This window comes from Pleurodeles waltl, chromosome 4_2, assembly GCF_031143425.1.
Source record: "Pleurodeles waltl isolate 20211129_DDA chromosome 4_2, aPleWal1.hap1.20221129, whole genome shotgun sequence".
NCBI classification, from domain to species: Eukaryota; Metazoa; Chordata; class Amphibia; order Caudata; family Salamandridae; genus Pleurodeles; species Pleurodeles waltl.
Window position 1 is genome coordinate 281697303 of NC_090443.1, and position 12231 is coordinate 281709533.

The 12231-nt window shown below is 48.3% G+C and overlaps 1 protein-coding gene across 1 annotated transcript; it reads left to right on the forward strand.

The window, feature by feature from the left end:
• Positions 1-266: 266 nt before the first annotated feature.
• On the forward strand, positions 267-10034 carry LOC138292496 (G-protein coupled receptor family C group 5 member D-like). The gene is made up of 4 exons (XM_069231120.1): positions 267-454; positions 1742-2717; positions 4194-4258; positions 7303-10034. Exons 2-4 carry the CDS (start codon positions 1790-1792, stop codon positions 7390-7392), a joined length of 1083 nt encoding a protein of 360 aa, XP_069087221.1. The 5' UTR covers positions 267-454; positions 1742-1789; the 3' UTR covers positions 7393-10034.
• Positions 10035-12231: the final 2197 nt, after the last annotated feature.

Here is a 12231-nt window from a genome sequence, read left to right on the forward strand (position 1 = left end):
GCACTGCAGTCAACCACATCTCTGGCATCCAGCATCCCCTGCTATTCCCGTACCGAGGCCAGCACATAGCCCTTCAATGGCACCTCATTCCTGACCCGTTGCTCATCCGGCTTCTCCTGCACTGAAACCCAGAGGCAACGCTGCTGATGCACCTCTGTCCCGGCACGTGCTGTGTTGAAAGACTTGCGGTTCGAGCTTTGTTATGATGGGCGCCTCCCTTACGTCAGAGAATCTCTCTCTCTCCAGTTCTCTCTGGCACTTTATAGTCGGTGAGTAGCTGCCTGACTGGTCCAGGTGTGTCCCCGGTGCGCTCACCTCCTCCCTTCCCTCTCCTCGGCATTTATAACACCTCCCAAGAACAACGAGGTAGCGAGATCTGCACAGGAGCCTCCGTCGTATCCCAAGAACGCACCTGCCGTCAGGAAGTGCCTGGAAACACCGAAGCGCCTAGAAGGTAAATCAAAAGCGGGCTTGGAGACATGTGCAGTCGTGCTCTCCCCGGGATACACCAGCCCACCACCCATGGATCCTGGTTTAAGGACCACACAGGGAAATAGGGGATGAAGACTCGTTGGGATCTTTGCCAGTGAAGTATCAGCGTGTCTAGGCGCTGTAGTCAGTTGCGTAACGAAAACGATCGACCCCCCCCCCACAGCAGAATGTGAAGAGAGAGACACGAGTTTCCCATACCTCACCGCTATTCATTGGCCTTGGGTTAAATGAGGGACTCGGCTCCCTCAAGGGCTTAGGGACCCCGGAATGTTTGGGCGTCCCCCCTGCGCCGCAGAGGACTGCAGGGACTTGTGTTATTCCCCTGACGTTAATGAATGGCAGGTTTATGGCTTGACGCTTCGCCAGGACAGCGAGATTCCACAGAAGTGCAGTCCCAAAGTTTCAAATTCTCTGAAAGGGTACCCCGGGAGTGGGAGGAGCAGTGTGCCCGGAGAAGTTCTTCCTGTGCCCCATGTGTAATGTAGAGACCGGTACTGCACACGGAGTATTTAAAGAAGATTTTTAGGCGATGGATGTGTCTTTTTTCTTCGTTTGAAATTGAAATGGCACCAATGTTGCCCTCAATGGCCCAAACTTTCCCTTTACCAATATAGACCTAGATCCAGGCCGACAGAAGCTAAGGTTTATTGTAATTTTGGAATGCATTTCCGGTTTATCAGGGCGGACCACCCACGTAATGTTTGGGTGGGGTGTGAGCGGGAATTGGTATACTCGCCCGTAGCCCGTTTCATACATTTTTGTTCCGAATCGCTGGAAAGAGGGTGTGGAATTGCTAACATATTCAACACATATTTTAAAATGGCATCAAATGGAATGGCTTTAACCAGAGACCAGCATGTCAACACTTGTGAGGCAGGGTACATAATACTGCTCAGGATGTCCCTGGAGGACACCACCCCTTTTTGGACAAAAGAACATACCTACAGAACACACTTTCCAGAATCATTTTAGGTTTTAGACACCCCTCATAATTCGATCAATTCCTTTGTCCAGGTCAGTAATGGTTTGGGAGGCAGGAATCTAGTAGGGATGTTGGAGTTAGGGGCAGAGGGTAAATGCAGGATCCTCTGAGATGCACGTGGCAGCTATGTCCTGATCTGACGTTTAGGTCTGTGTGAATTTAATCTTAGGCGATATTCAAAGTCATAACAGTAGAAATGATAACAGACCATGCATGAGTACTGTGAAAGATGTTCTCTAAATGTCATAACTTCTCTTCTTTCCATAGTGTCATCCACGGACCTTCCTCCTGGTCAGGGGCGCGCACACCACACTCATGGTCTGCCCAGATTCATATTACCCAATCTTTCAGTTCCTGTGCGATGAGCAGGCAGCATGGGGCATCGTCCTGGAGTCGCTGGCCGGGGCCGGAATTGTGGTCACCCTCATCCTCATTCTGGTCCTTCTCTTCATGACCCTGCGTGTAACAGACTGTGCCAAACGTGCCCTCATTCCCATCCAGCTTCTCTTCCTCCTGGGCACACTTGGCATCTTCGGCCTTACATTCGCCTTCATTGTCCGCCTGACTGCCCAGACCTGCCCCACTCGCTTCTTCCTCTTCGGAGTCCTCTTCGCCCTCTGCTTTGCCTGCCTGCTGGTGCATGCGTGTAAGCTGGTGCGGCTGGTCCGCGGGGGCCTGGGCATCTCTGGGTGGTGGATGCTTCTAATTGTTATCATCTTGTGGTTGGTCCAATGCGTCATCGCAATCCTCTACGTGGTACTTGTGATCGTCAAAGGTAATAAACCGTGTGTCTACACAGCAGATGCTGGCACACTGGATGACTACAACAAGGACTTTGTGATGGTTCTCATCTACGTAATGGCACTCATGGCTGTCACTTTTCTCATCTCCTTGTTCACACTCTGTGGCTCCACCTCCTGCTGGAAACGGCATGGTACCCACATTTACGTCACCATGTTCTTCTCCATCGCCATCTGGGTCGTGTGGATCGTCATGCTGCTCACGGGCAACCAGAGCCTGGGCCACCAACACACGTGGGACGACCCAACCTTGGGCATTGCCCTCGTGGCCAATGGTTGGGTCTTCCTGATCTTGTACATAATCCCCGAGATGTGCCTGATGACCCGCTGCGTGTCTGCCACTCCCAAGAGCTGTGGGCAAAGTGGCCAGAATCAGCCCCGTCTACTGAGGCAGTCCTATGGTGTGGAGAACCGAGTATTTGCCCAGGATGATGCTAACCAAGGTAAAATGGGAAGGGTCATTTCCTCAGCATATTCTACCAATGGCCATTGTTCAGGTACTGATGCGACATTAGCTCCCTTAGGTGTCTTGCTTGACCAGTGCTCCACATAATACACAAAACAGCACTGTAGTGTTTCACCTAGGGGTGGAGGACATCCCATAGCTCATAGAAGCCATAACACTACAGAGCCATGGACCCAGAGGCAGGGTCGGGGGGAGGGGGCACTTCAGGAACACCTCCATTCTCAGCACCCAGAGGCGATACCACTGGAAGCTCGACAGATTTACATTCATGGGTGAATAGTACCTCAGAGCTCCACATCTAGAGGGGGGATTCCCACATCGGGATACCAAACAACACTGAACCCAAAGGAGGGTTGGGGCACCAAAGATCTCTGCACACTTAAGTGGGGTACCTCAGAGCTCTGCACCCAGAGGTGGAGTGCCGTAGGTGGGGGACGCCTCGGCACTCAATTGTCGTGACAACTCCGAGCTCAGACACAAGAGGACGGGGTGCCAGAGCGTTAGGGGACAGCAAAGCACTCTGCACTTGAGGATAGGACAGACAAACTAGAGCTAGTGGACCCCACAGGAATCATAGCCTGCGAGAAGGGAGCATAGGCAGTAGGGATACCATAGACACGTGCACCCCCTGGGTGGGCGCCTGCACCCATAGTTGGTAGGGACTGTAAATATCCACACGCAGGAAGTCGGGGTACTCTGAAGAGCTTTGCACACAGAAACATGGCACACCCAACTGGAATTAACGTACAATTTAATACAGACCCAAGTATGTTATACTGGATGAACATTCATAATGTCCATACATGAACTTGTTTGTTGTTTTGATAAGCAGTCTAATCTGCATGTGCCAGTCTGTGTACCTAAAGTGGTGCACAACTAGCTCTTCTACAATTTGTACTTTATGAATCCACATTATTTGAGAATCAAAAACTGTGTTTTTAAGTAAATAATATTCTTAAGGACATCTCAGTAGATCATACTTTCCCAAGAAGATTCTTAAACAATTCATTTTTTCTTAGTGTTTAGCTTGAAGATTTTTTTCACACTTCACTTAACAAGGTAGGCCGTGATGAAGTATCTGAAATAATGTCCGACTGGATCATTCTTGTTAATGCTACAGTGCAGAGCCTAGCCCTCAGAGGTGAAAAGTACCAAAGACATTGGCTGCTAGCGTGGTGAGAGAAACCACATAGAACTCCACAACTAGTGGACAGGACCTCTTCAGAGTTTAATACATAGCGTTTGTGGGGGAAACACAATGAACATTATGAATGACTCCGGTGGTGAAGTCACATTGAGGCAACTGAGAGATATGGCCCCTAAAATGAAACCTTCCCGCCAGGGTTTTCCTGAAGCATTGCCTCTCACCTAGAGTGCTGACCATGAACACATTCAGGCTGCAGCATGGGTTCCTGCAGCCACATTCCCTGATTCTCCTCTTCTTCCTCCATAGGCTGTGACTCCGGCCGAAGTTCTCCCTCATCACCTCCTCGGTTTGTTGACACACTACCCATGAAGGTAAGTCTGAGAGTTTCTGGCACTCTGTACTGGTGTCCCCTTTTTCTCAGGGGAAGCTTCACTGGTAAAAACACAAAGAGGACCATCCTACCTGCCCATCAGGAGTGTGTGGAGGGTTTGCATGTGCAAGAGGATGAGTTGAAGCATAGCAAAGCAGAACTTTACATATGAGTGGTGGTTGACCTTAATATGTTATGTATTGGGAAGGTGGGCCCCAAAGCTTCTGTGAATCATAACAGGGTGGGGGAAGGCCTTAGTCAAGCACAGGTTTGTGGGCAGAAACTTTGGGGAGTTTTGGCCAAAGCCTGATAGCATAATAATGAGGTACACGATAACCCAGTATGATTTAGTGGGTATAATGTTTGAGTAATATGGACCTGTTCATGATACATTCCGGGTGGATGGGTAGTCATTGTTTGTTGATGAGTAGAAGGGTGGATCACTTAGATGAAACAATGACACATTTAGGAGACCGTGTGGTCTGAACAAATGTGTTGGAGGATAGATAGCACAAAAATACAACATACTAAGTATGTGCTGGTGGGTAGAAACACATGTAGCTTTGAACAAATAATGATACATAAATGATGAGTATAAGTATGTCTGTTGGTAAAAAGAAATGGCTATAAAGACAAAACTCAGATACATTTCGAAGTGGAGAGTCTAGCTAGGTATGCTTTTGTGGATAGGAGCATAGAATGTTTGGAAAATAAACAAGAAATGTTAGTATTTGATGGTGGAAGGAGGGTTGTGTTGCTTGGACCAAACAATGACACAATTATTTGGGTACTGATGAGTATGTGTCGGTGGAATACACAGTAGGGCTTAAATGGACAAGAATGTGCAGTATATAATGTGTCAGTAGATACATAAATGAGCAGTGTGGCCAAAGTTTGCAACAATTATAAGCAGATATAGTTCAGAAAGTGTTTTAAGTAGAAGTGTTGTGCAGTTTGTAAAGAAGTCAGGACACCATTAGAAGGAGGGTGTATAGCCCATTGCACACTGATGGGCAGTAAAGGAGGGTGGCTTTATGAAAAAAATAATGGCACAGTTAGGCGGGGAACTTGAGCCGAGGATATGTACGCAGATAGAAGGGTTAGGTAGCGTGAACCAGACAAAGAAACTGGGGGGGGGGGTCCCCAGCTTGTGTTGGTGACTAGAACTGTTGCACAGACCTAACTGTACGGTCAAATGGTTGGATGCAAGCAGAGTATGTGCTGGTGGATAGAGATGCCAGGTCGAATTTAAGAAACTGCACATCCTTAGGAAGGAAAGGAATGCAGCCCTGCAGATGCTGATAAGTAAAGGTGCTGGCCATCTTGGATGAAGACTCGTGCACTTGAGGGGAAAGACAGTGTCGCTCTGTCTGTGTTGGAGGATAGAAACACTGTCTGTCTAGGGCACAAGAAACCACAGTTTACAGACAGGTCTTAGCCAAGGTGTTGTGTACGTTGGAACACTAAGGACATCAGAGGAAATGGCACACAGGGGAGGGGGCGTTCAGCACTCTGGTGGGTAGACACTTTGGGTATACTGGATGAAACGGCTCAGAGGAGGGAGAGAAGATAGCCCTGAATGTTGTAGTTGGAAGCATTAGGTAGACTGGATGAAACAACATGCGTGAGGGGAAGAGTGGAGCCTTGTGGGAGCTGCCCTGTATGTGGTGAGAGAGACACTGAGGCCCATATTTATACTTTTTGATGCAAAACTGCGCCAACGCAGTTTTGCGTCAAAAAAATTTGCGCCTGCTAACGCCATTCTGAAGCACCATGCGGGCGCCGTATTTATTGAATGACGTTAGCCGGCGTTAGCCGCCGGTGCCGTCTGGTGTGCGTTAAAAAAAACGACGTACACCAGGCAGCGCCGGCGTAGGGGGATATGGGGCTTGGGCGTCAAGAAATGGGGCAAGTCAGGTTGAGGCAATTTTTTCACCTCAACCCGATTTGCGCCATTTTTTACAACTCCCAACCCCCATAGAAATGACTCCTGTCTTAGCAAAGACAGGAGTCATGCCCCCTTGCCCAATGGCCATGCCCAGGGGACTTCTGTCCCCTGGGCATGGTCATTGGGCATAGTGGCATGTAGGGGGGCACAAATCAGGCCCCCCTATGCCACAAAAAAAAAAAAAAAAAAACCACTTACCTGAACTTACCTTAATGTCCCTGGGATGGGTCCCTCCAGCCTTGGGTGTCCTCCTGGGGTGGGCAAGGGTGACAGGGGGTGTCCCTGGGGGCATGGGAGGGCACCTCTGGGCTCCTTCAGAGCTCACAGGTCCCTTAACGCCTGCCTTTTGCAGGCGCTTAAAAACGGCGCAAAAGCGGCCGTACGTCATTTTTTTTGACCCGCCCACTCCCGGGCATGATTTTTGCCCGGGAGTATAAATCCGACGCACATGCCTCGGAGTCAATTTTTTAGACGGGAACGCCTACCTTGCATATAATTAACGCAAAGTAGGTGTCCACGCTAAAAAATGACGCTAACTCCATGGACTTTGGCGCTAGACGCGTCTAACGCCAAAGTATAAATATGGAGTTAGTTTTGCATCGAAATTGCGTCAAAAAAAAAGACGCAATTTCGTCGCAAACGGAGTATAAATATGCCCCTGAGTCCATTGAATCAAAGTAGACACAGGTGAAGCGCGAAGATCTAAGTGTACGGGGTAGAAACACTTGAGTGGTGGGGGGTATTGACAAAGATAAATCTGGCTATAAAGGTATGTTTACTGTCAATTTTTTTTTTATACCTGGTAAGGGAAATCCCTTTTTCGAGGGTGGAGATCTCTGCGATGATGAGCCTGTGGGTATAACAGTGATTATATTTAATGAAACACTGCACAGGAAGGTGAGGGTGTTGCCATGTATGTGGTATTATTACAATAATGTATGCGGTGGGTGGAAACACTGAATACATTGAAAGAAACAACGTGCTGGAGAAGGAGAGTGTAGCCCTGTGTATGATTGAGGATAAAAACAAGGGACGTTTTGGTTGAGATATGTTACTTCACTCTCAATGTCCTCCTTTTTTGCTCCTCCCCAACACAGGAATTTGATACTTCGAAGGAGTTCTCTATCCCTCGACCTCAGCAACGGGACTGGGCCCAGTACCGAACCCACCACCTGCCGCAGCAGTAAACAGCGCATGAGAAGCTGAACGCAGAGGGGGGAGTGATGTGTTAAGGGGGCAACAAGCTTAAGCAAGATATATTCACAGACTGACTGCAGCCTTACAGGCGATGCACCGCCAAACTCTGACAGACCAGTAATTTCCCACTTAGTGCTGCATCAACCCTAGTTGGCAACCCTGAATTTCACTCCTAGGCCCACCGGACATATTTATTTGTCGCAAACGCTGTACCAGCACAGACAAAACGGCACGTGCAGGGTAAGAAGAGGGGAAGACCATTCGTGCAAATGTACTCCACATACCGCGGCTGGCCACGGGTCATTGCCCTCGGTAGCGCACAATCAGTGCTTAGTATGTTCCCGCCATTGAAGGTGTAATGCGCGTGCAGCACAACCGCCCTACATTCTGATTCTGCGCAGCCATGCTGCTTTTTTTTTTTTTAGAAAGCTCATTCGCGCACGAGCAGAAGATACAGCTGAAAGAAATGCTTTCTTTGGAAGACAGTAAGAGCTCCTGGCAGGTCACTGGAAAAGTTAAGGGAAAGTGAACGACTCCTTCATTATAGCACTTACAATTACAACCCCTAAATCCGAAGTGTGATTGGTCAGAGGTAAAGACACCCCCTAGCAGATTTTGCAGCATTTACACGTCGACCTTTCAACCCATGAATCATCCCATGTACCATGGACGCCGATTCACAAACAGGGCAGGTGCAGCATAAGTGACATCACGTGCCCTCACACAGACATACTTACACCCATACACAAAATCACACTTGCATACACTCTCTCACATAAACACACTCTCACCCGCAAGCACACGCACAACATACACTTAAAAGCATTTTTTACTAACCTCAGCTGCCAAGGAAGGGCATATTCCAGCTAATTGTACTCCATTTTTGATTACACTAATAGTGAATAATATATTGTTATTCACTATTAGAGTGATACAAATTGACAGAAAGCAAAGAGCGTGGAGTCCCAACTGACGTGCATAGTGACGAGCTGGCACTGAATTTGCCACCTCTGTGGTCAGGGGCCGCAAAGGCAGTGCCAGGGGTCGCAAAAGGCAAGCCATGAATCACAGCTGCGACCCCTAAATGACGTCCATTCCATGTACACATGAAAACATACACAAATCTCTATTTTAACTCCACATTGCCTCTCTCTATAAATAACTACAGTGTGAAGCAAAAAATGCCAGGGATGAACCGATCTTAAAAAAGAAAACACTTCCTTTGGAAGAATGGAAATGCGGGGGTAGAGTCAGTCAGGTGTCAGAATGTCACACACAAGCAGCTGCATGTCAGCAGAATGAAACGCAAGCTGTCAGGCATCAGGCCCGTTAGTTTGAAAGATGAGTATGGCTGGGGCACTGACAGCCAGCTATCAGGGAGAGGCCTTTGAAATGCCGATAGGTTTGGGGCACAGGAATGCGCAAGGCTAAAGCAAGTCTGAGCCCATGGCTGTCTGGGCCCCACCAGCCTGTAAGATGCACAAGCAAGCCCTACTCTACTGGTTTCCCACTTGCCTGTCTGGGTAGGGGACATTGTTACTATCCTTGAACCTAAACTTAAGGAGAAAACCTCCTATGAGACAAGAATACCTGGTCAATAATGGCAGCCACTCTTCCCTGCCGGGCTCCTATCAGCTACTGATGTACACTGTGCCCAGAGAGTATCCACCAAGATATCTGGGCATCCAACATGCAGGCAGAACGAATCCGAGATTTGCAAGGTCCATCAAGCAAAGACCTCTCCACAAGGCTGATGTAGGCCGCCTTGCAGGTCAATGGCTGAAAAACATGGCCGAGGGCCCACAATAATCTACAGCACAGGTCTTTAAACTGAGGGAAAGGAGTGTGGGGGGAGGGGGCTATGGCCAAAAGAAGCATTATGCTAACAACAGGGCTTTGTTTTCAGGTGAAAAAAATGAGCAGCAGTAAACTGCAATATAATTGGACATCACTAACATGTTTTCTCAAATATATCCAAGCTGGGAGTATGTGTCACAAGGGAGGGGACTCCAAATACTCTTCAAAACCCTCACCCCCACCTCTAATAATCATACTGTGGATAATTTTACATGTTAGTAAGACCTCCCTGACCAGAATAATATGTTTGGCATCATGTATTTGATTGTAGTTTTAAAACTGTAACATAACTTAACTGCAATGTATAAATACTTGTAGACATATTTAAACATTGCCAATTTAATAGAGTAATTGTGAAAAATTTGGCAGGGGGGGGCCTGGTTTTCTTTTTCACTTGGGGGTGAGGCATTAAAAGTTTGAAGACCACTGATCTATAGAGAAGAGTAAGACAGGAAGTCGGGCGATGAATCGCTGAGGAGTTTAAGGTCCCAGATTCGCCTAACAAAGCTTAGGGGTCTGGTGAGGGTCTTTGGGTATTGCGCGGGTCTGACGAGGTTTCACAGGATGAAAGCCCAGAGAACTGTACTCCCCCACTCCAACATGCTTCCCATACTCCACCCCCACCACTACAACTATGTAAATACAATGTGACTATAAAGTCCTTTATCTATATATGTATGTATGTATATGTGTATATTATGTGTATGTGTAGGCCCTACAAAGCCACACTGTAACTTATTCACTCCAGCACACAATAAAAGATGCGACTAAAACATTCTGTGACTAAGGGTGTTCTTGCAAGATCATCGAATGAGATCCTGGAGAGAACAGACTCTCTGATGCAGCACCAACATCCAGCTTTCAATCACGGTATGGCATCGACTACGGCTATTGAGTAGAGATATGTTGATACGGCAGTGACTAAAGCGTCCAGTCGGAGAATGCCACTGGCTGAGGTCCCGCAGGGAGTAGACACCAATGCAGCACTGATACCAAGTGGTCAGTCACATTACTGCACTGGCTAAGACCGTGGAGAGAGCAGACCGACGCTCGTGCAACACTGACACCCAGTGTAGTTCAGGCGCAGTGTGGCACTGACTGATGTCCTCAAGGGACCCGATGCCGGTGCAGCCATGACATTGTGGCCCATATATATATTTTTTTTTGCGCCGCATTTGCGTCATTTTTTGAAGCAAATGCGGCGCAAACTTACAAAATACAATTGTATTTTGTAGGTTTGCGCCGCATTTGTGTAAAAAAAAGATGCAAATGCGGCCCAAAAAAAGTATAAATATGGGCCACAATGTCCAATCACAACATGGAATGAACTGAAGCTTTGGAGGGCGCATACACTGGTGCTTACGACGATGCAATACCATAGAACGAGTATCAACCTCTGTCTTCGGCTGTGGCCTACCAAACAAATACTGTGAGTCAACATTGGTTGTCACTGGTGCATCGCGTGTTTCCTCCCTCCCAGCCAATGCCATACAGTGACTGCACAGCGGTGATGCCTAGGGCCGTATTACACAAGTGCCCCGGAGAGCAACAGGCTTTTGCACCCGCTTTGTACGCCCCAGGCACTTTGATATTACAGAAGGGGCCTCAAATGCTCGTGTGGCCCCTTCTGTAATACATATAGTGCTAGCGAACAGACAGCGCTATCATTGAGTGCGCTTTCTCATTGGTATGGGTCCGTGGCCCCATGCAAATGTGGGAATCTCTTTGCCTCTGCCCCCACACAGTATTACTGACGTGGGTGCAGAGGCAAACATGCCTTTAGAAGGCGCACTGAAAGTGTGCCACAAAAAGGCAGCACACTTTCAGTGCGCCTTCTAAGTGCAACCCTTTAAAAATGAAGGGGGGGCCCATGGACCCTCCAGATATCCCCTTGCAGGTGGATGCAGTCACTTACTGCACCCGCCTGCAAGGGATCTCCATATCTTATTTAGAGGTGCAGGTGGGTTGCCTACTGCACAGAGAAACATGGAGCACCTTTTATACAGCTAGAGCCATATAACACACGTGCCTGAAGGGGCCCAGGGGACTTTGGTATTACAGAAGGGGCCTCAAATGTCTGTGTGGCCCCTTCTGTAATACACATGAAGTGCCAGAGATATCATTAGAGGGAGTTCACTCATTTGCATGGGGGTGTGGCACCATGCAAATGAGGGAATCTATTTGCCTCTGCGCCTGCGCCATATTACTAATGTAGGCGCAGAGGCAAACATACCTTTAGAAGGCGCATTAAAAGTATGTCACAAAAAAGGTGGCACACTTTCAGTGCTCCTTTTAAAATGCAGCCCTCTAAAGGGATGAAAGTGAGTCCCATGGATCCTCAGTCCCAGAATCCCCTTGCAGGTGGGTGCAATCACTCACTGTACCCACCTGCAAAGGGATCTCTACTCTCTTTTAAAAGTGCAGGCGTGTTGCGGTCTGCACAGAGAAACATGGAGCAGCTTTTAAGCAGCTACTCCATGTTATTTTTAACTGTGCTGCGCTGGGGCAGCACATGTTTGTGGCTGCCCGAGAGCAGGCCATTCTTCCTAATAGGTCACACTAAGCTCCCTATCTGCAATACAGGCCCTGCTCGTATTTCTCTGGAATGCGCTGCCCAAGCGGCAGCGCGAGTTTGCGGCTGCCCCGAGGGCAGTGCCTTCTTCATGATAGGGTGCACTTTCCATGTTTGCACCAGGCGCACCTGCTTTAATGTGTGCCATGGCATAAACATGGAAAATGCACCCTATCTGTAACATGTGCCCTGCTCCGTATTTCTCTTGAATGTGATGCCCCAGGGGAAGAAGGCAGCGCATTCTTCCTGATGGGGCACACTTTCCATGTTTCCCCCTGATTTAAGGAGCACTGTGAACCAAGCACGGAAAGTGCGCCCTATCTGTAATATGGGACCTAGTGTTCAATCACCGTATGGCACTGACTGTGGCCTTGAAGGAAGCAGATACTGGTGCAGCAGG

What these genes read in the sequence shown, in the direction of transcription:
- LOC138292496 (XM_069231120.1), top strand. Translation starts at nt 1,790, where the DNA reads ATGGTCTGCCCAGATTCATATTACCCAATCTTTCAGTTCCTGTGCGAT. An exon ending in CCAGGATGATGCTAACCAAG is followed by an intron (nt 2,718 to 4,193) that starts GTAAAATGGGAA and finishes CTTCCTCCATAG; the next exon opens with GCTGTGACTCCGGCCGAAGT. An exon ending in TTGACACACTACCCATGAAG is followed by an intron (nt 4,259 to 7,302) that starts GTAAGTCTGAGA and finishes TCCCCAACACAG; the next exon opens with GAATTTGATACTTCGAAGGA.